General features: G+C 46.3%; 1 protein-coding gene across 6 annotated transcripts; it reads right to left on the bottom strand.

Moving 5' to 3' along the window:
- Window positions 1–2,150: 2,150 nt before the first annotated feature.
- zbtb4 (zinc finger and BTB domain containing 4) lies at window positions 2,151–27,517 on the bottom strand. 6 transcript variants are annotated; one of them, XM_061808841.1, is made up of 4 exons: window positions 26,951–27,054; window positions 25,164–25,220; window positions 4,902–8,893; window positions 2,151–4,817 (listed from the first exon to the last, which is right to left on the bottom strand). In XM_061808841.1, exons 3-4 carry the CDS (start codon window positions 8,875–8,877, stop codon window positions 3,745–3,747), a joined length of 5,049 nt encoding a protein of 1,682 aa, XP_061664825.1. In that variant the 5' UTR covers window positions 8,878–8,893; window positions 25,164–25,220; window positions 26,951–27,054; the 3' UTR covers window positions 2,151–3,744. The 6 variants fall into 6 exon arrangements, with proteins under 6 accessions (XP_061664825.1, XP_061664821.1, XP_061664820.1 ...); XM_061808837.1 differs by lacking the exon at window positions 26,951–27,054 and adding an exon at window positions 27,439–27,517 and having other exon boundaries at window positions 2,151–8,893; XM_061808836.1 differs by having other exon boundaries at window positions 2,151–8,893.
- Between the last annotated feature and the right edge of the window lie 32 nt (window positions 27,518–27,549).

Here is a 27,549-nt window from a genome sequence, read left to right as displayed (position 1 = left end):
TATTTTTTTTTTTTAATACTGCATACCCTATGCACACTTTTAAGTTTATTTTATTTTTACCCAGGACAAATGAACAGATTATCCAATTAAAGTCAAATGCATGTGTAGAATTATTTTGGTATTATTTTTAACACGAAGATAGTTTCTTTCATGCAAATGTAAAATAACTTGTGAATTTCAATCTTGTGCACTAAATAAAGTTTGAAATATGAGTAACTTATTTTAACAGCCTTTATTTTACAACAAACAAAATTAGCCTTTGTTTTACATGAATAACATAACATGTTTTTTAAAATGAAAATGCATTTATCAAATTATTTTAAATTTTACACTAAAGAAAACCATCTATTGAAAATTTTAAAATGTAGTTCTTATTTAATATTTGTTCATTTCACAGTGACAATTTCATGAAAAAAAGATGCAAAATAATGTATGTATGCTTACTGTGATATTTTATACTGTCAATTGACATTTTATAAAATGAAAATTATTGATGTAAACATTTCATTTGACTGACACACTGACAATACTCACCTCCCCTTGTCCCCTCCCATAAAAAAAAAAATTGTTTCATCGAGTCATCAGGTTAATACTTTATTTTGTTTGATTGCAGCAAAGAGACAGAAGGGGGGATGGGGGCAGGTTGGGGGGGGGGGGGGTCAAGAAGAGTTATTGGAAAAGGAGACTACAGACTTTGGGAAAGCTGAGGCTACCAGCCTTTGTATCAAATCTAAAGACAAAGTCCTCAGGCAACATAAAAACATCTTTTTTTTTCTTTTCAAAAAAATAACGAACATATTTCGAGGGCTCTCTATGGCACAGTATTATCCTAGACGTGACACACGATACAAAAAAAAAAAAAAAAAAAAAAAAAAACGGTTTAGCCACACCCCTACGTCTATGAAAGCCGTGAGATCTATCTCCAAATGATATCTCGAGGAACAAAATAAAATCAAACGTTCATTTACAAATCTAACTTCTTATGCCGTATCAAGGCACCTGGAAATCTGGCAGATCCACATTTGAATAACTATAGATAATTATTTAAATATCAAAGCAGAGGCACATTCATTTCAACGAAAACGTACAGTAGACAAGTCGTATAACACCACCAGATTCCAGTCCAGTCACTACAACACAAGTCAATTTGCATGCTTTTGGTCTGTATGACATAAGAAACGATGGTCCAAAAAACACATCTACAGGAATGAATTGGAATATTGCGTCTGAGACAGAGAGGCTTTTGCATTCTTTTTTTTTTTTTTTTTTAATGATTATTTTTTTTAAACACGGAACTTGAAAAAAATAACAGGTGGCCTGTTTTGTGAATGCCGAGAGATATGCTGACTTTGTGGCTTTTGGTTTTTCCTCACGCGTGCTTAGGTGCTCACCCCCTGAAGAGAAGGGAGAGGAAAACAAAAACAAAACCAAAAACAAAAAAAAAAAAAAAAAAGGAAGACACCCATCGGTGTGAGTTCGGCCAACTTCGGCCCTACGGTGAGAATCGAAAAACACAGATATGGAAGATTGAGACGGGAACGGAAAGGGGGGAGGAAGCTGTGCGCACAGTGTCAAGATTTGCCGAGCGTAGAAACGGTTAGGAAGCAAGTGGCGCTCATGCGTTGGTGGATACGGAACCCAAGTTTACTGACGTCTTGCTAGGACTACTGTATATATGCATACGAGACTATTATATTGTTCTGTAATAGGTTATTTGTGTGAAACAAAAACAAAAACAAAAAAAAAACCAAAAAAAAAACTGAAACTGAGTCTTATGGAAGGCCCTTTCAGCGATGACTCCACGTACTTGATATCCAGTTTAAGGTCCACGTAGTAGTACAATCTCTGTCCTCACTAGTAGGCAGACGTCTGCATGCTAGTAGAGTGCCAGAAAATTTTGGTCTAGTTAACAAGTGTGTGCTACTAGTTCTAAAAATGTACCTCGATTAACATCTAGCACTTTACAAGTACAATGGTGTCTTTAGATGTCATGGCTTCTTAGTAACCTGCAGTCATAGTAGTTGTTTTTCGCAGAGGATAAAGAACACGTCTGCGAGTTTTGTGATATTGTCCGTCCACGTATTGCCCTACTGTTGGTGCTCCACAGTAGGCACAGTTTACTTCACTAGTAACATATAGTTGTGTAGTAGTGGGGAAAAAAAAAAAACAACATTACTAGTAAAACATGGAACTGTCAATTCCACTACTACACTTTCGTCGTACTCCTAGTGTGGAGTATTGTCTTACTGGCCAGGACAAAGAGCATCATAGTACACAGACTTCTAAAGTGGCTATCAAGGACGTGGAAGAAATACTCAAAAGGTTTGCCATAGTCTACCATTAATGCAGCTGTACTTCATTGACCGCATCACTAAAATATACATTCATATCTTTAGGTTGAGGTCCCCCCCCGCCCCTCGGAGCCACTGCCACAAGAGGGGAGGGGCCTAACCAGCAACATCGTTGAACATACAAGCGATAACGTAACGACATGGGGGGAGGGGGGGGGATGTCCAGGCATCACTTTGGCTGTTGAGCTCAACCTCATCAGAAGTCAAATGTTTGCTTCCTTTTTCCTCACCTAGAAAAACCTCGATACCCTGAATCCTTTAGATATTTTTTTTTTGTCCTTCTACTCCAAGAGTGGCGGGGGGGGGGGGGGGTAAATCTTTATTTCCTCTGTTGCGTAGTAAAGGAAACGAGATGAAGGGAAGTGCAATAGTTACCAGCCTGCATTTCTTAACCCAGTGACCAGCTACATATCCAAAGCAGCTACAAGTGCCCCCCTTTGAGTGACCACTAGTTGACTATATTTGTGCACATAAGGTATAAACTATGCTATACACGTCCCACAGTGTCGTCTGGCCACAAAGTCACACGGCGTGTCGAGACGAGTTGTCGCACACTCTCCGGCACGACGTATCCCTTCTGCACGCGTGGCTCTTTGACGCACTACTGGTGCGAAGCAGACTAGCGGAGGAATACTGCCTGTTTGGCCCGAGCCGCACACGCGCAGATCCCATTAGTCGCAGCACGCGCGTCACCGTACAAACTGTCCTCGATACAAGCGCGCGCCACCACCGCGAGTCTGCGGAGATTCGTGCCCGCGCTGCTCAAACGCACCACTGGCAAAACCTTCACACGGCTTTGGGCTGAAATTTCAGCATGAACCTAAAATTCACTCTGACCTGGTCGTGGGAAATGTGACATCTGCTGCGGTATGACTTAGTGGACTGTTTAAATACCAAATTTAAATGAAACGGAATATTGATGAGCTCGATTTATGGATCAAGTACCTGTTTTGAATTTTGACATTGGACTTCTTCCTTGTTAGAGAACAGCAAGTTGTGCAAAAATCACGGAAACGGAGAACAATTGGACATTCAAAGGTTTTGAGGTCAAACTCCACCTGTAAAGGTTTTCGTAGTTTCCATCCAGAAATTTCACCCCAAAGCCCAACTACCCCAAGCGTTTGTAAGTAGTGTCTATAACTGGCTTCGAGTCACTCGGCGCTCAGGCTGTGACGGGCTACACTGACGGGGCGCCGGAGGAAAACACCTTGTACGCAGTTCTCATTTGTATATTCAAGGTGAGAGAATCAAGTTCTAGAGCTACGACACACTACGGCAAAACAGCAGAGAACAAAGATGGGAGGGAGGGGGTGAGGATGGGTCACTCAAACATTGGCCACCCCTTCCCTCCCCGGTCCTATCCTCGTTGTGATAGAAGAATCCTTTGGGCGTCCTATGGTTTGTTGCTGCTGCCGTCTCGTTGCTTCTTCCCACCACCGTAGAAGCTGGGCTTGGCCACCAGCGGGTGCGGCGGGGCACCCATATAGGGACCCGCACCCGCGGTATAGTTGAAGATGGCCGGTAGGAAGGGCAGAGGCTCCACCTTGTCTGCCCCGGGCGCCATCATGTTGAGAGCCACAGGAAGAGCCGCCACATTGTATGGGTAGGCCAGAAACTGGGAGCCGTAGAGGAGCTGGTACGGGTCCGGATAGAACGGCAGCTTGGCCAAGTCAGCGGCGTTAGGGACCATCATCTTTCCCAGAGGTCCAAAGGGAAGCGCTCCGGCAGGAAAGGAGGACACAAGGAGGTTGTCTTCCTGCTTCTTATTGGGTTGATAGGTGTCCGGTACAAGAAGGGGAAGGGGGTAATCCTGGACAGGGTAGCACACCGGTGCAGGTTCCACATGCTGGCCGTCCCTGGGAGCGTTGTGACGCTCAGGCTCAGGCGGTTTTGGTGCCCGCGGGAGGAGGAGAGCATGGGCGGAGGGGCGGTCCCCGCTGTTGGGTAACGTGAGTCGGTCTAGCTCTTGGATCTGTTGGTTGGCTCCGGCTAAGAGTCCAGGACGGCAGGGAGACTTTGGAGTGTGTCTGTGCGACAGAGGCCCATTTGTAGTGGTTATAGTGGGGATATGTTGCGGGGACGGCACAGGACTCAAAGGCTCCTCTTTGGGAACTAATAGAGTTGTTTGGTCCACTGTGGTCTGTTCATGTCGACTCAAGTGTTGGACCCGTTCCATGTCTTTCTCTTGGTCTTTGTCTCTCCCCCTTTCTCGCCGTTTCTCGAGCGCCCTCTTTTGTAGTCGTTGCCTTTCTGTCTCCCTCTCTCGAGCTAGGATGGAGGACATGGTCAGGTCTTGTGCTTCATTGGGAGACGGACTGCGGGACAGTGACTGAACTCGGAGAGCTTGGACCAGGGGGAGTTCCTGGTAGCTGCCGCGCACAAGCATACCGCTCCGAGCTTGCCTCTCTCTGTCCATAATGACCCCATCTCGTGCCAAAACTCCCCGATCCGAACTGTTAGCGGTTCCTACGGAAACAGGGGGGGCAGCAGTGGTTATTCTGGTCTGTGGCAGCACGGGTACATTAGCTGAGGTGCGAGGGTTTACCATACCGTGGACAGGGCTCGCCATTTTGTCTGGGTTCCGTTTGCCGGGGGTGCAGAAGTCCAAACATTCGGGCCCGTTCATGACCAGCACAGTCTGGAGATTGGGGGGTGTGGATACGGGGGGTTGAGCTTTAGTGGGCGCAAGGTTAACAGGGCTCTCACTAATCTTTGGGCTGAGCTTCGTCTCAGATTCCAGGTACGTGCGCTCTGCCACTTCAGGCTTGTCACCGGACTCCGCTTGCCAGTGTTGGGATGTTGGTTCACTGTGATGGTCTGGTGATGATGACGAGTCAGCACTTTTAGGGGGGTCTGCTGTCAAGTAGCTTATGACTGACACAACCTTGCCTTTTTCACAGACCTTGTCTTTGCTCTCGGCCGTCGCTTGGGGCTCCGGACCGTCGTCTTCCTTTGTCCTCTCTGGAGAACCGGTGAACTCGTGACGTCGGATGTGGCGACTGAGCGCAGAGGACGTCTTGCACACTTTGTGACACTGTGGGCAGGTGTGCCTTGACAACGCTCTCCTGCTTAGGCGGGGCGGACTCGAGTTACTCAAGTTGACCTGAGCTTGCTTTTCGTCACCATACTCAGGCTTGACCACAGTGGGATGCTCGCCGAGTGGCACTTTTTGCACGGCTGCGGATATGTCGGCGGGCTTGGGATGCTGGATCCTCTGGTGGCCTTCTAATTTGTCCCTTGAGGGGAAAGTGGCTCGGCAGAAGAGGCAGACAAACTCCAGAAGATGGCTCAGCTCGTGCTGGTCCCGCTTGCTGGTGCTCGAGAACCAGCAGCCACATGTAGCGCACTCTGCAGCATTCCCATTGGTCCAAGGCCGCCTTTTGAGTCCCGTAGCAGCGATGGAGGTCGCGAGAGGAGGCTTTGGGGATGGCGCAGAAGGGGCGGAGCGCTCATGGGAGGCCTCCTTTAATTGTTTGTCTTCTCGTTCACATCCAGCCTTGTCAGCCTCTGAGGGCTTTCCGCCCTCCTCGTCCTCCTCCTCCTCCTCATCTTGTGATTTCCCAATTTCTTTATTCTCAGACTTTTTCAGCTTCTCCGCTCTCCTCTTCAGCCGAAGAGCGCGCTTAAACTTGAGTTTCCGCTGCCAGCTTTTGAACCTCTGCAGATGTGCCTGCGCCTTTTTCTTGGGCTTGTAGGAGTAGTAAGGTCGCCACAGGTTGTCCTCCGTGTCGTGGTCGCTCTCCTGCTCACGCACTTTTTGGCGAAAGTTGTACTCCCTCAACTCGTCGCAGGAGTTGCTCATGTTTTCGCCCACCTCCTCCTTGCTATCTCCTCCCTTATCTTCCTCCTGCCCCTGGCTGGCCCGCCTGTGGACATGGTGTTTGTGATGCTGGGCGGCCTTAACCGAAGATGCTTCACCTCTTTTGTTTTTGGGGGGAGAGTGGCTTTTGTCTCTCCTGAGGTCTGTCTCGGAGATGCTGCGCTTCACTATAGCCTCCTCCCCAATACGCACAGTGATCTGGCAGAGCGGGCCCGTCTCTTTGACAAGTGAGTCCACCGACGGCGACGGCTGCTTTGGCTTCGATAGGTCATTCTTGCTGTGGGACTTTCTGGACTTAAAACAGGACCCATCTGTCTCTGCATTCTGTCTTGTCGGATCAGAGCTATCTCGGGACCTTTTTTGGTGGCTGTCTGCGCCGTCCCTCTGTCTCTTTAATGATCTCGCGCTGACCTTGTGCGAGGTCTGACTGACGTTGATTTCAGAAGGTTTGTTTTGTTCACTCCCAGGGGATAGCTGGTTGCTGTGCACAATGACAGAGGATGACACAGCGGTTCCGTGAACTATGACAGAGGGTTTTGTGCGTCCATATGTGATCACAGAGGGCATGCTTGGTGAGTCCGTGTCTCTCGCCATTTTGTGAGTTTTGGCTTTGCCGCTACTGGACATTTTGGAGCCGCCTCGATGCAGCTCTAACTCGGGGGCCTCGTCGTGCTTTTTAAGCTGGGGGGAGTCTGGTTGGGGGAAGAGCGGCGACCCAGAGTGGTTGTGTTCAGCAATGAGGATGTCATCAGACAAGCCGTCAGGGTCAGGCTTGACGCTCTGAGGGTGGTTCCCGCCGATGAAACTTGGTAGGTCCCCGGGTCCAAGAGCACAGCCCAGGCCCGGCAGAGAAAGGGAAGGGGCTTCAGCCGGTGACATCAGCAGGCCGTTATGCAATGTGTCACTGTAAGTCTTATATGGTCTCTTCTGTGAGCGCATGGGAAGGAGGCGGTAGAGCTTGAGGGCGTTTGCCTTCTGCTTATAGCCGCCGTTGGCTGTCTTTTCACTGGAGATCAGACTGGGATTGATGCCGTGAATGGTCTTCTGATGAGTTTTGAGATTGTAGTAGGTCGCAAAGGCATCCCAGCAGAAGATGCATTGGTAACGCCGCTCCCCAGTGTGCCACACCTCATGCTTTGTGCGGTACTCGGCCAGGGCAAAGACCTTGTCGCAGTAATGGCACGGGTACCTGCGTCGCCACGAGTGCACGTTGGAATGACGCTTAAGGCTGGACAATGTCATGTAAGAGCGCTCGCACACAGAGCAGAAGTAAATGACGTTGCCGTCCACCACCTTCACAAAATGGCTCTCGTCACTCGCTAGGAGCTCTGTGGCTGCGGCATCATCATCGCCTTGCACACATGCCAACAGGCTACCTGCTTTTTTCTCCGGCCTGGCCTTACTCATGTCCATTTCCGCTTCCTCCACTCTCACTTCCCCTTCCTCCAATGGCTCCTCCTTCGGCTGCACAGCAAGAGACGGGCCCATGCGGGAAGGCAGCCCCGGCACCCTGCAGGAGGCCTCGTGAGATTGCAGTCGCTTGCTGTGGATGAAGACTTTGCCGCAAAAACGGCAGCTGAGGGCGCGGCTTCCACGATGCAGCCGCATGTGGACAGTGAGTGAGGAGGCCGAGCTGAAGAGTCGGTGGCAAACCCCACAAATCAGTTCGGGCTTGAGGCTGTCCGTGGGGGAGTAGGAGGAGGAGTGGGGGGGTGCAGTGAGCCCCTCAGATGGGGGAGGAGGGGGTGGCGGAAGAGGGGGCGGGAGGTGGAGTGCGGGTGGGTGTAGACTTGGTCCGCGAGGGCTTCCCAGCTTCCCAGCTGGTCGTCCCGTAATCTTCGCCTTCCTCTCTGCGTCCCCGCCTCCTCTCGGATAGGCCGAGGTGCCCAGGCTGAAGAGTATCTGGGCTGTTTGTGAGGGTGAAGCTGCGCCGTTGGCGGTCTTGTGTCTCTCGTCCCATCCGTCTCCGCCGTATGAGCCCGCTAGAGCGGAGCTAGAACATCCTCCCGCAGACTTGTGAAACTGGGTCTCTGGAGACAGTTTGGAGCACTTGAGAGGAGGCGGGGATTTTATATCCTTTCTGATAAGTGCGTGAACAGTCATTGGGGATGAGGAGGGAGACGAGGACGGAGAACTGTCGTGCCTTTGGGGCTTAAAAGGTCTGTGCTTTACGTCCATGGTGGAGTCCAGTTTCCATAGAGACCCCTCGTCTGAGCTCTTATAAGAAGGCCGGCGTCTGTGTGGGGAAGAGGATGACGCGGCGTTACGACAATAGCTGGATGACGTCAGTGAGGCCGGGAGGGGCCCGGCGCTAACTGGGAAGCTTAGGGTGATTTTTGCATTTTTAGCTCCGTCGGCCATGCTTTCCGGCCTGTCCTCCATCACCGCATCTCCTCGATTACAATGCCTTTTCCCCTTCATCTCCAGCCGACGGGTTACCCCTTTCCCCTCCCCTCGCTTGGTCTGAGGGTTTGGTTTGGCCCGGTCTGAGAGAACAGGTGAATGATGGGGTTCTGCGGCTATTAGAGTGAAAGGAGTGGACGAAAACGTGGTCTGGTTCTGACTCTGGAGGGACGCGGAGTCCTCGGCGGCACGACGTATGAGGGCGCAGGGGGGCGCTAACGCGGAACCCAGGTGTCCTTCACTCAGGCGAGAGTGAATTAGGCCCGCGTGGAGGGGGTCCCACACCTTCACCCCGGACACCATGACCAGCACCCGAAATCTGAAAGGAAAAGACAGAAAAGTAAATATGTACTCTCTTTGACTGCCTAGAATAATGGCAAACATAGGATTAAACTTTTGAAAAAAGAAAATCTGTCAAAGTGTAATGTGCCAAAACAAAGTCGAAGTGCAAAGAGGGAGTGAAGCAAAGGTCAACGGAGATCAAGGTGGTGTTCAAATACCAGATTGATTCGATATTGTTTTGGTCTAATATTTACACCCACCAAACCGATTTGGTTGGTGTTTGGAAAGCTGCAGAAGCGAATTTGAACATCTGCTCTGATTCTGTTGTTTGAACGGCAACAGGCATATCCGAAGGTTACTTGTACCTTCGGCCATCTAGCGGAAGAGTGCACAAATGTGGTAGCTGTCACTACAAACCTCGACCATGAATAGATGACCAAAGATAAGTATGAAAGAATCAATGATTAACAGGTCATTTTCAGAACCATGAAGTAAAATGGGATCATTTTCATTTCAATCTTAGTTCCTTTCGTTTAATTGACGAGCTTCTTATCTCTGTTAATAAGCACTTCATTTCATTCAATTGCACCTGTCCCAACTTCCGAGTTTTTCAAGATACAACAATCAGTCGGTCAATTTTTTTGATTTGCGTTATACAGTATGGTATTTTGTGCACACAACTTTGTCTAACGAAAGTTCGCTACCGTAGCAAGATCGGATAATGCAAAATGCCTTCGATGGACTACCAAAACCAGCATGAAAATTGCGGTAATTAGAAAACTTTTAAATACTTGAATAGATTCAGTGCACAACAATATAGGCATGTATTCTTTCTGCGCTGCAAAAAAAAAAGGAATATTATATTACTAGAGCGAAGAGTCTTTGTGTTTAATCATCAAAGCTATGTACAATACATGAATGCACTATAGCTCCCCTTTGTGGCCAAATCCCGTACACCTGGAGTCCCACAATGTCCTCTGAATTGAATTAAAAATATTTTTTTATGACAATTATTCCGTTTGATTATGTGATGACCGCATGTTTTTATACAGCAAAATACTGTAGTGTGTTGTTACGAAGAAAAACATTTATGGGGGTATTTATGAGAGAGCTGGAAAAGATTAATGGCACTTACGTTCATTTAAATGGGGAACGTTGATTTGAGACTGACCACATTCAGGGAACAAATTAAATTTGTAAGTCTAGGTACCAATGTATTTGCGGAATGGGCGGTTAAAGAGTGAGTACATTTTTTTTGGCACGCAAAGAACGTTTTTTTTTTTTTTTTTAAATGGTAATAGTCATGGTACAGCAGCAATGCTGGACAGGACCAGGAATGGCGACCGGGAAGCGGGAGGCTTGGGTGGGGTAGCGGGTGTTAGTTCAACGTGCGACGGTACAGGTTCAGATTTCAGCATACCACAAACAAGCCTTCAAGAAGATATTCCAGAGAGCCACTGCTTATCTGTGACACAACTCCTCGCAGTCCCCACCCATTTTAATCACGACTCCTCGATAGATTCAGATGAATAGCCCTATCGCTTATAAAAACAGTCACAGTCTCATTCCACTTCTCCCTTGTTGGACATTCCTGGAAAGGGTTAGAATTTGCCGGATAGGAATTTAATGGGATTACGAGGGCAAGGGAAGAAAGGCGATTGCATCCAAGTTGCACGGCGGCAGAAGAACTCTTATTAAATGTGAATTGCTGATACTTTTGTGGGGAAAAAAAAAAAACGAGGTAAACGTACTGATTCAAAAAAAAACATATCAAGGTACATGTTATTAAGAGTGAGCTAGCACTGGCTTGACCTTTATGCTATCTATACGAGTTTCCATAGCTTTGCTAACGTGGTGAACTGAGTGACCCCCCCGCCCCGAAATAAAAATTAGCTAATGATAGTAACTAAAAAAATACAGCTGGGTTGTATATTTTTATCCCATATTGGGCAATTTTTTCCATTCGCTACAAATGATTATTGTACCAAACAATTCTCTTAAAACGGGCCATGGATTGGGAATGTATTTCTTTCTCTGAGTTTTTCTTCTTCAATTACAGCTGCAAATTTGCGACGGCATTCAAATTTTGAATCTCGACAAAACCCGCGGCCAAAGTAAAACTAGTGGCTGAACCCCATAACTGCGTGACAATTCCATTTACTGTGCCCTTAGACCCCAGGATGACCCCCCCGCCCCCTCCCCAATCAAGATCTCAACCACGTTTCATGTCACCTCTCTCTATTCAAGTCTTTTTGACAACGTCTCATCTGCCTCGGTACATAAAAGTAATGAGCATATTTTGACAAAGTGAGGAGTATTATGTTCAGACATCTGGTTTTCAAATGTTGGGAGCCAAAGGTTAAAAAAAAAAAAAAAAAAAAAAAAGTGGTCAGAAAACTACACAAGTACCGTAGAGGCAGCTGAGAAAAGTATTTGAACCCCGTTACTTCTGCCACTGCACAGCAGACGTCTGTCTTGCCGCCCTCTGCGACCGGATAGAACACGAGACAACAAGCTATTTTGCATTTTTTCTTTCTAACCGCAGGCCCGGCCGACGCATGTGACCGTGCCACACATGAGATCGCCGGTCGCACAACTCGCAACGAGTGTTAAGCCATTACTTATTCAAGAGAGGCAATTTGTAAGAATGCTGATTGGCGAGGGGGGTGGGGGATGGGGGAGCCTGCGTAAGAGCGCAAATGACGCGAAGAGACAAAAATCCTCCGTCATGCTTTGCTGCCTGCGTTTTCAAGCGGCAAGGCAGCCAGGAAGGCAGGCCGCTGTAAAATTCCACAGGCAGCACTGAACAAGCAGAAACTAGGTCAGCACTGTTATTGCAGAGGGAAGAAGAAGGAGAGAGGGAGGGGGGGGGGGGTTGAGAGAGAGAGAGAGAGAGAGAGAGAGAGAGAGAGAATGAATGAAAGGGTGATAGAAAAAGGAACGACAGAAAGGCTGTTCAGAATTATTCTCTCATTTCGTACATCCCAATCCCGATGCAGGGATTTTTAGATCCAGGACCATATAGTTCACTCATTAGTCAAACTAGTAAGTTTTCAAACATACCTCAGGCGCGATATTAAAGGCATCGCTTTCGCATAATTCCAATGCATAATTACCATCTGTATTAAATGTTACACAAATAAATCAATTGTAATGACATTGTTTTAAGATGAGCGCGCAAAGTGAATATAAACAAAGCACTTTTTGTCCCTACGTGTTGCGATGCGTTTCTCTACTTTTGGTTACGCTCACCAGAAGGAGCAGTAAAACGTGGCAAAAACTGTTGAATTTCTTTTCGTTCCACTTAATAATGTCATTACTGTTCGTTTTTGTAAAGTACAATCATCGGATTTCACGCCAGTCAGGGGGAAAAAAAAATAATATTTTTTATACAGTTCGAGCGTCACAAAAACACGTAACTATACTCATAAATGAACAGATTAATAAAAATCATGGCAAAGCTTGCAGAAGACGCCGTGATTGCCGTACCACGTCGGCTATATTGAAGCGAACGAGGGCAAGAGGAGCCTCTTAATATCAGCACTCCTCTGTTTTATTTTTGCCCACGTCCTCTCTCTGTACCACCCATTCCTTCCTTGACCGTTACTCCACATTTTTATGATTAAATCAGAGCGTGCCGATGAAGGCTCGCCATTTGACATCGCAGGGCCATCCACGGAGCAAATGTGTGGGTGCGAATTGTCATTTTACCAAATCAGGTACGGCCTGAACATGGCAGAAGCGACAAAGTGTGCCGTGCAGTCAGAAGACGCACAAACACCTTTGGCTTCAGATTCACATTCTATTTTAAAAAACCCGATAAAAAGGACAATCAGCATCAAGCACCGTCAACTGCGCATCTGCCTAAAAATGTCTACATTCCAGCCCCCAATAACTCCACTTTGAAAGTTTGGGGTTTCATCAGTGTAAACAGAGAAAATTCTAAATTGTTGGGCAACAGTTAAATTTGTAAATTCCCATTTTATATTCATGCTGACAAAAAAAAAAAAAAAAAACCTCATTTCTTCGTAGGTTACTCAGTACTTGATTAGTTGTTTTATCACTGAATAGTTACTCGAGTAATTATTTCAAACTATAAAACTCTTCCTTGTGTTATACTCTGAGCTATTCTACCCACCTGCTCACTCCACATTCAAACAGCACTCCAAAATGGCGAACTCGCTATATAAGGCAGGGCGCTATATTGTCGATCGGGAGTGAATGTGAACACGTCCGTAAAAAGCGAGCCCGAGACAGAGAGGAAGAGGAGGATGAGGAGGGGTAGATGTGAAACAGGAACAGTCAGACATGAGCCCGGGCAAACGCGCACAACAACAGCCACACAAACAGGCCCAGCGTGTGTGCAGCGCCGAGCGCGCATGCCCCGCGGGCCTGAAGAACAGACGTCAACAAAAGTAGGCCCCGTATGGGGGCAGGTGACAAGTGTGCCCAAGCGGGAAGTGACGCGCAGGTTGTTAATAAACAGAACAACGAGCACGTCTCATATCGCAACGCCTTTGCCGCAGCTGCCAACAGCGGCCCATGAAAAACGGTTTGCGTTTTCGGCAAAATCCTTCATCGCTACACTCAAGTTTGAGGTCCGTGTACAAGTACACTTTTTGTCCTCACGAGACCAGTAGGGCTCAACCGATTTGTCAGTCGTCCTTCGGTTTTTATCGCCAATATTTGCCCTTTTCCAAACTGCCCGTAATTTTGCCAACCAAACGCAGATGTAATATGTTTGCGTTCTCATGAAACAACAAATGCTGTTCAGGCGGGATGGACAGGAAGTAAATGACATGCATGAATGTTTTACAGGTTACTAGCGAGGCAAAACGGTGTACTATTTGGCAAATCTGTGCCACTGGTTCTACAATTGAGTGCCATTATAAAACATGAAGCACAGTAAATGAAAATACGGTGGACTCCCCGCCCGCCAGGAAACCAACCGTGAACTCTTTTTTTTTTAACCCACATTTTACAACGTTTACAGTTATTTTATTGAATAAGCCGGGTCAAATCACCAATTGGGTTTTCGGGTCTAGTTCTCCACCAAAAGAAGTAAAAAGAGAAAACCTTTGTAAATAATTTTGAAAAGGGAAAAAAAAAAAAAATCAGAAGATAGTTCTACAAGCGCGCCCTAGTCCTTCGACTATGTGCTGTAGTGAGGACAATGAGCCTACTAATAAATGGACCTTTGGCTAGATATCGAGGATATCGAATAAAAGCTGCAGTGGGTTCCCATACAGGCCCCCCATTGTGGCGCCCAAGCGACGTGCCGGTCGGGAAATCCCTGACGGCGAGCGTCCCGTTCGGTTCCGAGTGGGCGGACTCGGCCGAAAGACGGCGCTCAGGCTAAAAATGTCACCATCTCATCTGACGCCTGCGTCGGGAAAGTGCGTGCGACGCTCACTCCCCCCAGCTTCCCTCACTGACACCCCCCCCCCTGCTATTTTTTCATCTCCCTGTGACGCACACGAGCGCTGTGCAAAGGCACAGGCTGCACGATACCGCGTCTGCCAGCGAGAGACAGCCAGGCCCTCCATTCGGGGAAAAGGCACAATCACTAGAAAATGTCTCCCTACGCCTCACTTTTGTTTCCCCCCCCCACCCCCCACCCCCCACCCTCCCCTCTTCCAAGCAAGTCATGTTCGGCTGCCTGGTCCTGCAGTAAGAATCGGTTTTGCGCGTTAAAATGCCATTAATCGGTTCCAGCACTGAAAAAGACCAGTTGTTTTTATGTTAAGAAAATGTTAAAATTTAATGTATTGTGCAAGAAAAACAACAACATTAAAATGGTAACGTGAAAAAGAAAACAAATCTGCAATTCAGCAGAAACTCTGCTCTCCCCCGAATTATGATCCCAAAACAATCATACAATTTCAAACTCGTCCAACTACATCGATAAAAATACTGCCGTGTCGTGAAATGTGACTGAGCCAAATTACAAGTTCATCACAAAAAAAGTCCATTCAATTTTTGTAAAATTGTACATCTGTTGCAAATGATTAAAATGTGCACAACTAAGATTATTTGGTTGTTTTTGAGAAAAAGACAGAAAAAAATGACGCCATTTTACCACATTTTAATCATATAGAGCTAAAAATGATTTCATACACAATTGAGGTTTACTGCCAAAGCAAACAAAACAAAGAACTGCATCTCCATCAAAACAACCACACAACTTCACCTTCCACATGCTTAATGGTAAGAACCGATGCAAAACTCCACAGACGGGCTAAGAAATGTTATCGCTGGTCACCGTGTTACAACCTTTCAAGCAACAGACTTAATGACTATTATACTGCCCCCATTGGCCAAATCGCACACCAAAAGGCGTCGCCTGGACAAGTCGCCATCCACCTATCCGTCCATTTTCTGAGCCACTTATTCTCACAAAAGTCACAAGCCTATTCCAGCTACCTGCGGGCAGGAGGCGGGGTACAACCTGAACTCGCTCCCAGCCAATCGTAAGGCACATACAAACAAACAACCATTCACACTCACATTCGCACCTACGGGCAATTTAGAGTCTTTAATAAATCTATCATGCACAGCTCAGGGATGTGGGGGGTGCCACGCAGGTACGGGTAGAACATGCAAAGTCCACACATTTGAACCCCAATGCTCAGAACTGTGAAGCAGACAGTCTAACCAGTCATCCACTGTGGCACCCCATAACATATTATATGAATCATAATGTAACGCACCTTCAAACATAAGGCATAAGGCAAAGACTCTCCGTAACTGCTGATAACAACCCATGCTAAACTTAGCTTGTCCCCGGGAAACTGTGATCTTTGACTAGCCGAGATGCACTACTTCAAAAATGGGGTGTTATGGAAAGAACACAAAAACATGCCAATATCTGTGAATAGATGAATTTTTAAAAATGGACTGATCAGCCAGGTCATTCGATTAAAAAAAAAAAGTTCAAATCTGTATGGAAAATACAAATAAAAACATATTCAAAACACAAATAAATCTAATCTGAAAGTTTATTCATTTGTAATTTGTTATTAATATATTGGAGTACAAATAAATGTTATATGTATGTGTATTTTACATTTGAAACAAAACAATTAGCCCATTATTTAATGAAGAAAAATTAATAGAAAGTCACACGTGTTAGCAAGGTTATTTGTAGTTTAAATGTGTAGGTCACATATGTAAAATTGTTTATTCTAAAAATAAAACAGGATTAAATATGTAACATGTAAAAACTCTTTCAATAGTAGAATACTTGAGCTGCATTTTTTTAAATCAAGGTAATTACAATTAATTTATTGCAATGAACAAAAATTCTATCAAGCTCTTAAATATTTTTTTAAATAGTATATTTTACTATTTTTAATTTATTGAAGATAAAGTCAATGATTATTCGTCACAGTATTATTCATAATGTTACTATTTATCTTTTACATTAAATCAATGGCGAAATAGTTGAATAAGATGAATTTAAAAAAAAAAAAAAAGAAAAATATAGCTCAACCAATTTTGGGTTTAAAAAAAAAAAAAAAAAAAGCAACTGAATGAATGGAACAAATTACAGGACCCATGATAATGTAAATACTCAGTGGGCTCGAAAAGAACGGCGCGAGCTGTCAGTTGCCATACTTTAGCCACCCCCGGTTTTTCTGCTATTCTGTGTAACTGTGAGGTTTTCCACAGCAGACACGTCCAAGGAATTACCGCTATCCTGAAAGTTCGGATTACTGGAAGCGTGGACGCAATGCCTTGGCACGTCAACATCTTTCACGTCCCCTACGAGCCATAAACATGCATTATCCTGAAAATAAAAGTAGTGATCAAGCAGCAGAATGCGTAATTATGTCTGTAGTTTTTGTGTGTGCGTATATGCGAGGGGTCGAGGGGAGTGCCTGTAGAGAGGAATGTGAGGGCCTCGGCGTTCCAGCTGGCGAGCAAGTCGCTTGGCGCATGCGGGACGGGAAAGGTGTCGGTTGGGCTTTCTCCCCCGTGAAGGGCGGCCGGAGGGGCCCGAATCAAAACAGCAGTTGGCCGTCTTTAAAGAGGAATGTGCGAAGAACCGCTGCTGAACTTCCCACAACCCACCGTCAAAGGCCCACTGGTATGAGACGGAAGGGACGAGACGGCAGCCCGTGTGCTAGCGTTGAGACTTTTAGCATGCTGCTCTGTCACGCAGCAGGCTGGAGCAGAAAGCAAAGACGCAAAGCCCCCCAAAAGAAGAAATAGGGTGGGGAAAAAAGCCACCATTTCTGTAACATGGCAAAACTACGTCCAAAAACAATCTTTTAATTATCGTGGCAAAATACAGTTAACGGTGCACATGATACTAACCAAACAGTAGCGTCTCTTGACGCGAGACAAAAAATGGTTAGCGTCAGCCAGAACGTCAGAACCAACCGGCAACGCGTTGTCCGCTCAACCAAACTTCCGCCGTGCTCGGCCTCCATACACACGCTCATCCAATCGCAAAATCTAACAGCAGCCGGATTCGCTTTGTAACTAATAGTCAGCGCAAGAGGGATAATGTCATGGTGACGCCCATGTCTGACTTGGCTCACAATAGTTTTGACAAAATACTTGGATAGGTACTTGGAGTAAACACTGTATCAAAACTAGTAGATGGGCCGTTCATGGACAACATTTAGAGTTCAGGATAGACTTGCCTATTTCTGTCTCGTCAGCGAGCAGTTTCAAACCCTTTTACTGTATGTACAGGCACTGTACATTGTGCATCTGTGCAGATAAAAACTACTGTAAATATTTATCTGCTCACGTCGCTGTCAGTTGTTTACTGCACTCAATTTTGGAGGGTGCAGAAATGTTTGAAGAAGTTTCCAAGTGCTAAGCTATTAAAGTCTTGTCGGATCACAGTTGTGGGATAGTTCAACTTGTAAACAATTCATACGGGGCGAATATTCATATTTGGGGAATTCTGGGGTAAAACAAGACTACGTGGCTTGGTGTAACGAAACTCCTCCTGTTCAATATACTCCTTGGCACACATGATGATGCAAGAAATGTTTTTATATTAGACATGGCTTTGGCTCGAGCACAAAAAGAGCGAAGATTTTTCTCCGGAGAGGCAAATTCACCAATATGGAGGGGCCTCACTGGAGAAAAAAATAATACAAAAATTAAAGCAATCCACTGTCCCCATACCTTTGGGGCGTGTATTTATTTCTATGCGCTTTTTATTTTTTATGGTCAAATGTGGAGCTTCATTTTTTTTTAAACATTATTGAAAATAATATTTTTTTTCCATGATTGGATAAGAAAGAAAGGCGGTATTGAGAATGTCCCCCAACAATCCCAACACTCATTTTTGACGTTTTGAGTTTTGCGAACTCCACATTAAGCGCACAAACTAGAATTTGAAAGGTGGAACAAATGTTACTTAAAACCATTGTGGTACAAGAAGAAAAACAGAAATCTTGAAAATTTACCATGACAAGCCAAAAACCGAACTAGGCCTGAGGTTTAATTGCTTTTAGGATTATGGTAGGGGGCAGGGGGGATTCTAGGAAAAATGTCCAAAAGGACTAAAAAAGTTGGGAGAACCCCTGGGCTGAAACACCAAAACATACAGCTATGACCTCTACCCCTCTAGCATTGCTTTCCATACATTGAGGACTGGGGTGGTTGGAAACCATGGAAACCACAGAATGCCAAGTCGCTGGCACCTGATGGCTGGCTGTTTTGATAAACAATAACAAACATACAAAAAAAAAAAAAAAAAAAAAAACAACAACAACCTCCAGCACAACAGCTGTCTGCTAAAATGGACGACGCATGCACAAGGGGCGGCCTTACAACCAAAACAAGCCACAGGAACACTTAAAAGGAAAGAGATTTGGCAGCCTGAGGGGGTCCCACCAAGTCCGGTTCGCGCACGTTCTGACCTGTCAGCCCCCTGGGCCGAGACGCGACGCGCTCCGATGAATCCAAAAGTTTCACCGCCCGCCCTCGGAAAGAAAAAAGAAAGTGCGACAGAGGCCGAGGATGAGGGCGACGAAGGCCTCGCTGCTGGCGCACTCGCGCGCATGCAGAATAAGGGAGCCACCGCGCTTGCTCATGAGCACGCGCGCGCTCGAATCGCCATCCGCAAGCATGCGTGAATACGCACGCACGCACACCCACCAGCGCTCACGCCCCAACGCATGCATGGCAACAACAACAACAACAACAACAAACAAAACAAATCAACAGCCCCCCCCCCCCCCCCAGCCCTCTAATGGAAAAGCAGGAACTGGCTGACAGCACAAGTCGGCCTCTCTTCCGCTTATTCTCCCTCTCCGGGTGCCGGGAAGGCGAGCGTAGAGGAGAACGTACCTCGGAAAGCCTCCTGCTGCATCTCTGCTGCGATGTGTCCTCTCTCTCTCTCTCTCTCTCTCTCTCTCTCTCTCTCTCTTCCGTCTGTGGCCGACAGAGAGAGAGAGAGAGAGAGAGAGAGAGAGAGAGAAGAGAGAGAGGTAGGGAGGGGGAAGGCAAGAGATAGAGAGAGAGAGAGGAGAAAGAGAGAGTGTACACTGGTGGTGTATGAAGACAAGAGGGCAGGAGCGATTCTCACACTCCAACTTGCCCTCTCTTTCTCCTTCCCTCCTTCTCTCTCTCTCTCTCTCTCTCTCTCTCCAGGTTTTACCTCGCACACACCACTGAGTGTTTCTCCCATTTTTTTTTCCCCCTTGCAAGGGAACCCACCACCACCACCCACCTCCCCTCACACCCCACCCAACTGAATCCAATCTTCTTTTTATTTGGAAGTGTTGTTCCCTTTATCCCTCTACACACACGCATACGCACACACACACACACACACACACACAACTTTATATACACAAAGCCCAATGATAGGGCGAGGGAGGGAGAGGCAGAGCGAGCCGAGAGGACGCCATTTAAGCAGTTTGTCACGAGCGCGGCGAGTCCCCAAAATGGCTGAAAACAAACAGGAACCGAGCCAAGTCGCAGAGACCCCGGGGACGGACGGACACACGGACGGACGGCGAGAGAGGACAAAGCGGCGGCAGGCAAACGGCGGACGGAACGCGCTTGTGAAAGTTGGAGAGGGGCCGGGGGTGGGGGGGGGAGGGCAGTCCAAAGTAAATGGACGCGTTAAAAGGGCAGGTTGCAGTTGAGTAGCGGGCGTCCGTTAAGTTCAGGTACTTGAGGAAGACCCACGTTGACCGAGGAGGGAAAGTCCGAGAAGGTAAAGCCTGACTTGTAGGCCACAGATGAGAACGCGAGGCCCATCAACACATCCTCAACCAATCAGCTCAAAAACGCTCCGCCGACAATCAGAAACGTTAAACCTGTTCCGACATTAACAATCGCAAATCCGGGAGCCCTGAGAATTTGACGTCTCTAAAAGGTTCATTTTCCGGGTTTATCCTGAGGTGTAGATTTTTCGTTCCCGATCTGCTCAGAAAAAAAAAAAAAAGTCAGGCCGACAAGCAGAAACACTAAATTGGGTAGAAACGTACCAATAGCCTGGCCAAATGTGAACAATTTTACTCTCTTCCAGATTCCCCGGATGTGTCTCAAAGATTAACCGGAGCGATTTTCGCCAGAAAACAAGTCAAAGCCTATGCTCACGAATGTTTAAGATGTTAAAAAAAAAAAAAAAAAAAAAAAAAGTAGGATCGTAAATCCCGATGCGCACGGTCAACACCAACGGGCCTCACAATTGTCCGCGGAAGTATCGGTACGCCGTATTATGTCGGTCGTCTCGAGTACAGCGCGCACGATATGTGTGCTAATCACGCCCGCGGTGCGGTCCGACTTCAACGACACAACAACGCCCACGTGCCAATAACCCGTTTTATGTGACAATCGAGTGGCCCTACAGAAATGGAAATATGTTGTTTTTTTGGGGTGGTGAGGATTTTTGCGGACACGTAACAAGATGAAGTACGAGAGGGCTGGAAGAATTTTCTGGTGCCGTAACGCTACTTCCCACTGTCCTTTTGACCAAGCCCCCACCCCGCCGAATTCACCAACTGAATCCTGACGCCAGCCGCCTGCCCGCCCGCCTCCTGCCCTTTCCCTCTCACTCCCTTTCATCACTCTCTCTCTCTCTCTCTCTCATTGTGAGTCGCCACACTGGTCGCCATGGGAACCACTCCGGGATTGGGTGTTGTTCCTGTGACCTCTCTGACGGCTCTCGGGAGTTGGAGGGCAAACTTTTTTTTAACCCGCCACCAGCACTCATTCACTTCGGCACTGTTACACGTGACGAAGCATTACTTCTCGGTGGAAAGAGCAAGAAGAGGAGAGAAAAAGAAAGAAAAAAAAGCAATAAGTTTGGAAGAAGCAATGTGCCTTCTGGCAAAGACAATAGCTCAAATGCGTGTATTTGCGCGGACGCGCGTGCTCACCAGCGGCGCCCCTGTCCTCCGGCTAGGCCCGTTCGTGGCTCTTTGGCCCGAACGTGATTACGGCTTTTCAAACTGTGATACCGAGCGACAAATGGATCTGAACGGCAAACTGAAAAAAAAAAAAAAAAAAAAAAAAAAAAACAAGTTTCCCCCTCCCCCAAAAAGACAAAAACTCCCACACGCAGGGGAAGCTAAGATCATGCCGTACGTAAATAGAAACGTTAGCGAGAATCACACTGACGTAGAGGGCGTGTAGTAGAAATACATTTCACAAAAGATTCTGCAAAGAGCAGCCACTTTCAGGCAATTGAGCGGTCCAAAAAAACGTTTACCAAATGGTAAGCGGACCTGCACGGTGTTAGCTTTTGAACAGCAGCACATACACGATGCCTTTGCGGAACTTGTTTGCCATTCAGGGGCCCGGGTTATTGATCAGCACACTAATGGACCTTTCCGACCTATCAATCACTCGTACAATAATAGCCAATCAGATAGCCGCGTTGTCTTAACGCCTGGCTTGACGTGGCCCTTTTGTCGCCATGTTGTCCCACAAGCAATGCTGGTTGTCAGTAGCGTGCGCTTGGAAAAGTTAATGTTACGAAGAAAATGGTCCTCAGATGCGCTTGGGGAACGTGCAATTCTGATGAAAGATATCCTGCTCGGTTGATTCATTTTTCAAAGCCTAAAACGACCAAGTGTCTACAATGGATAAAGGCTAGCGGAAGAGCGCACGTACAACTAAATGTGGACAATATCGACAAACACAAGGCTGTATGTTCGAAGGGAAGTGAGGGAGAAGAATCTTCTGAGTTTGATTTCATTATTATCAGTGCTTTATAAATTGCAGGAGAACAACTTTCACCTTGATAGCGTATCACCGACCTGCTGAATGAAGTGTGTCATGTTTTATGCCAAAGAGTCAGGTTATGGATACATAAATGCGCTTTATCATGCAAGAGAAATGTCTATTTGCCTGTTTGTATCACATCGGACTTTAAAGACAGAGCACTTGGTTCCATGACGAGCCAAGTCAAATGAATACACCCACTCACTTCAAAAGACTACAATGATATTACTCGTGATTTTTCCAAGTAAAAAGTACTCACCCTGCTTTACACGCGCAGTACGATTCCACTATTTTATCCTGTTGGATTTCAATATGAAGTTTGTGAGGCGTCAAACTTTTTTTTTTTGCATCGATCGCCAACGTTTCGCTCTCTCTCTCTGACATTGCGTCCCGCTCCGTCCAAAATCTTAATTCCGTGTACGTATCCTTGCGTGAAATAGTTGAGACCTCTGTGTAGAACCCTCTTGGACAAGTCTGGCGCATTTGGCAATAAAAACATACCGCAACGTCACAAGAAATACGCGATAGAAAATCCACTTCAAACCTGTTCTGTTCAGTCGCCATTTTGGAAGATTGTGGGAGATGGTCGCAGTTGTTGTTGTTGTTTTTTTTTTTTTTTGTCAAATAAATGCTAGTAAGACATTTGGGAACTACAGGTATTTTCAATTGGGAGGAAACGTCATTTATGGCGCCCGCTGCACTTGATGGGATATAAATATGAATAATCACATGACGCCTTGTACATATCACGACAAGGGCACTCTGGAGGGCAAAGCTTTTCCCCTTCCTGAAGGCCAGTGTAGCAGAGAGGGGGGGGGGGTAAATCAAGGCTGAAGAGAGATAACATAAAAATAGCACAGCGTGTAAACACATCTGGCCCAATTTTAGCAGTCTGACGGTGTTGGCTCCCAATAAGAGGCGCTCATTATATTTTGTGTCTCCCATTCAAAATGAATGAGGAAGCGGAATGTGCTTTTTTTTTTTTTTTTTTTTTTATATATATATATATTTTTTTTTGCTGAGCATTCCCTAGAGTTACTAGAGACAAACCTGACTACTGTGTATTTGTTTTTGAGGCCTAGAATGATTGGCAATATTTTTTGCAAGCGCTTTTAGGGGAAACAGGTGGGGTACACCCTGGACCAATCACAGAACCCTGAGGGGAAAAAAAAATTTAACTCCCAGGGTGAGTCGGGATTTGAACCCAGGACCGCTCTAACCTGAAGCAGACTCACTCAAAGCAACATCACGCTGCGACAGAGATGATAAATGAGCGAGACACGTTTTTCTGGTCACTTTTTTTTTTTTTTTTTTTATCTGATAAAACGCTTCAACATCGCAATGGCTTTCCACATGCTGTACAGATAGTGAGAAAATCAGTTTTACCACGGGTTTAAATTTCATCACATTTTGTTAACGGATTATCATTTGCATGAGAAAAAAAAAAAACAGGTTAATTTCAAAATAATGATCTCCGTTTTTAAGCCCCTTTTCAAGGGACAACATCCAAGGTGGATGCATTAATTAAAAAAAAACAATAATAATAATAATAATGTTCCCAACACTGGTCAGCACACATCCTCAATGACCTCGAGAGGGGATGACTAACCTGCTCTCCAGCTGACTTGGACGCACTTCAAAAGCGGGAGGGGCGAAAACTTTGAAAGGCCTCGAGTGTCAGCGCTTTCTTCCAGAGGAAGCGGCGGCTCGTCGAGGTCGAGGCAGCAGTCTGGCCGCCGTTGTTTTGCCACAAAAATGCAAGGATGCTGGCGCGCATATGTTACCGGCGTGACAAATGTTTACGCTCGCACGCTTGCAGATTGACTCTGGTCATCATATTTTCAGAGAAAAATCATTCTGAAATTTGATTTTTAAAAACTTAATGGCAAAATGTCTGAACGATTGCTGTCTGATGTGGAATTTGACGATTCGCAACGTTTTCGGATTTTTGGCGACAGGATTCTGCTCCCAATCCTTGATATGCATTTTCCATGAAAGCTAACACAAATGCATTTTTTGTGTTTTCCAGCGTTCTTTTTTTTCCCCCCACTTCTTTTACAAATGGTCCCCCCCCCACTCAAGCTATCTTTAATGTTAATGTCAATGGGGAGAGCCTCATTATTGTGCTGCCCGCTAATCGTAGAGAGGAACTGATGAACTTGCAAAATCAAATAAGGTTTAGAATTGCCTGTAGAGTCCACAAGATGGCAGCATAGCACTACATGAAGCTCCTCAATTCACTTCAATTAAAAGGGGAAATCCACTGGTTTAACTAACAATGTATCCAATAGTTCATACAATATATACTCTATTTTGACAATGTCATTTTAAATCCTCTCTCATTTAATAATGTTTTGAGAAGATTTTTATCGACAATTACAAATTTTCAGGGGCGCTGCCATTTTCACAAGTCACATGACCTACGTGCGCGGATGTGACGTGGACCGCGCCGCAACAAAGGCTCGATTACATGGGACGCGGTGCCGCTCACGGCTGTGTATGGAAGTATTCCTCCGTCTTCCCGATCAACCGATGCTGCCATTTCTTCATCAGATGAGGATAAATCCGAGAAATCGGCGCCGGGCATAAATGGTGTCCCACGTAATCGAGCCTTTGTTGCGCCACGGTACACGTCACATCCGCGCACGTAGGTCGTGTGACTCGCGAAAATGGCAGCGCCCCTGAAAATTCGTAATTGTCGATAAAAATCTTCTCAAAACACTATTAAATGAGAGAGGATTTAACATCACATTGTCAAAATAGAGTACATATTGTGTGACCTATTGGATAAATTGTTAGTGCAAACCAGTGGATTTCCCCTTTAAGTTCCACGGAACCAAGATAACAAGATGGAGTTTAAGAAATACTGTACAGTACTTTTATACTCTACAAGGCTTTAGCCTGAATCCCAAAACAGCGAATAGGCCCCCCCCCCCTTCAGCAAATAACAGTTTGTCACCGGTTCAGCCCCCCCCCCCAAAAATCTGCAAATAGGCAAATCACTGAGCTGCGAATCGCTCATAGATGGGAGAGGAGTACGCCACACCACACAAAAATCTAACTGGGTTAAGCTCAAGCAGTACAAAAATACAAATCCTCACCTTTTTCGGCATCACTCGAGAGTTCGCATGCCGGATGTTGCAGACAGCGGGCCTGACCTGCAAATACAACACAGGAAACCTGTAATTAGATGTCAAGAGCCTGCGCGGTTTTTTTTTTGGTTTTTTTTTAAACGAGTCTGGCCTGCAGTTGTCGTGGACTTCTAACAAACCTCGAGTAGCGTGCCGACGCAAGAACCCGAAGGCCGACGCAATCGCCGCGCAAAACCCAAATCGGTCTGCGTTGTGTAAGCCCGGGGAAGCAAATGCGTGCCAGAGACCGAGAAGGGCCCAGCGTGCGCACGTTTCCAGAGGAGACTGGGAAGGATAGGTGGAAAATAATGTGTGCGTGCATGTGTTTGGGGTGGGAGGGGGCGGGGTGGGTGGGTGGGGGGGGCTGATTCAGTGTGGAGGACGGCTGCTTTTTCCACTGCCTAAATCAAATTAATTAGCTCCTTCATCTCCAGGCTGCTACTCGGGCATGCTGGCGAAGAGAGCGAGGGGGCGGTGCACGCGGGAGGAGGAGATGGGACATGGCGGCAGTTTTAGCAAGGGAGCGGGCGTCGAGCACGCCGTCTGTGTGCCATTGACGAGGACAGGCCGCAAAAGGAAAAGGGCGAGGGGGGGGGGGGGGAGAGACATCAATTCTACGATAAGCACACGGGTTGTTTTGCTTCAGGAGGAAGTGGCTGCGTGTACTTCCTGTACTGTAGACAGCCTGTACTTTTGCCGCCGCTGTCTCTTTTTTTTTTTTTTTGGGGGGGGGGTTGTTTTTTCATGCATGTCAGAGGAGGGGAACCAGTGGTTCTTTTTCAACAACATTTTACACCAAGTGCCCCTTACAAAATAAGTGAGTTAGCGCTCAGAGTACCATCACAATAAACGCCAAAACAGTTTGGCCAAAGTGTTCAGAAAAAAATAAAACCCGAGTGGCCCTGTGACATGTTTGTCAGACAAATAAATGTAAAAAAGTGACGGTGACATTTATGCACAAAATGGCTCTCAAGATTGGCGCAGACAAGACTTTCCGTCCAGTGGGTGAGGCCACTGGGAAAGAATGCCTTAAAAATCGATGAACCGCTGGAATAAGGATAAAGTGGCACGTAGGCGACGGAACGGAAGACAGGACGAAAGATGACGGTCGGTGACCCCCGGGCTGACGTCATCCAAAAACAAACACTTGCAGAGCAGGACGGTCTCTGTAAAGGGTACAAATGGACTCCGGCAACGCATGACCCCGAACGCGCGTCACATCCCCATGGATAAACTGAGAGAAAACCAGCCAAACGGATTTTCTACAGTGCTTATCCTCATTAGCGCGGCTGCAACACCCTGGACTGGTCGCTGGCCGGTCACAATGAAAAGCACGTCTATTGAACTGTATTCATTGGAATGCTTTCATTTTCATCGTGACCTTGCGCAAAAAAAAAAAACAAAAAAAAAATCTATATCCCAATTTGATGTTTCAAAGAGAATTCGTTAACACGCTCGCGGATGTTGTCAAGAGCGCCCCCTGTTTTCCGCGCATGCGCACCTTCGCAGGAGTGACGACGACTTATGGCTGTTTGGAAAAGAAAAATAACATTACTTCAATCACACGATTACTTCGTCACGACGAATTAAAAAAAAAAAATACACCCACTGCTCTACATTCATGCATGGCGGCATACACGAATCCGCCTATTGGACTTGACCGCGCGCACGTCGACTTCGCATACCCTTTATCGCGGAGGACGGCGGTCCCGGCACTCGCGTCGCGTCAGCAGCAAACTGGAAGTACTTGAGGGTACCTTTTCGTTACGAAGTGACCGTAAAAGCGCATTTTTCGCCACCAATGTCCGCCTTCGTGCAGCAATTGTATTGGAACAGCAGAGGGCGCAAGATTGGACCCGAGGCCCCGCCCATTTCCGCCTTCGTCATTTATATTGCGTAATGGCTGACGAGTTGCTGTCATTTTAAAAACAGGCACGTGGGGGCGCTATAGAAGCAATGAATGCTTGGTAGTAGCGCTGTACTGCAGCCACATTTCCCTCATGCACAAAGGTGGGCCAAAACTAAGAAAGTACTCATGATAATATTCTACCATTTAATGTATGTAAGATGATATACAAGAAATATAGAAACCCTCGTCGTAATTTACAACCGTTAAATGTAAATAAGGTAAGATGTTATGCAAGAAATACTGAGAAAGCTGGCAACCCTCCTCTGAATTTGACTTTTATGACAAATTTCTCTTAGCAAGCACAATTGCAATAAAACAAAATCCTTTGGCGCTCACCCTGTACAAACTTGTAGATGCCTTCCAGGTCAGTTTTGAGCAGCATGAGTTTGCCGTTGGTTGATGATCTCACTCTGCTGCACCTGCTACAAATCAAAGCATAAAAAAGAG

The sequence above is a fragment of the Syngnathoides biaculeatus genome, chromosome 21, assembly GCF_019802595.1.
Source record: "Syngnathoides biaculeatus isolate LvHL_M chromosome 21, ASM1980259v1, whole genome shotgun sequence".
In the NCBI taxonomy this organism is placed as follows: Eukaryota; Metazoa; Chordata; class Actinopteri; order Syngnathiformes; family Syngnathidae; genus Syngnathoides; species Syngnathoides biaculeatus.
Note: the sequence above shows the minus strand (reverse complement) of the source record. Positions and strands in the feature narration are given on the sequence as shown.

Bases quoted from the DNA above. Each gene is read 5' to 3' on its own strand.
- zbtb4 (XM_061808837.1), bottom strand. From the start codon at position 8,877: ATGGTGTCCGGGGTGAAGGTGTGGGACCCCCTCCACGCGGGCCTAATT.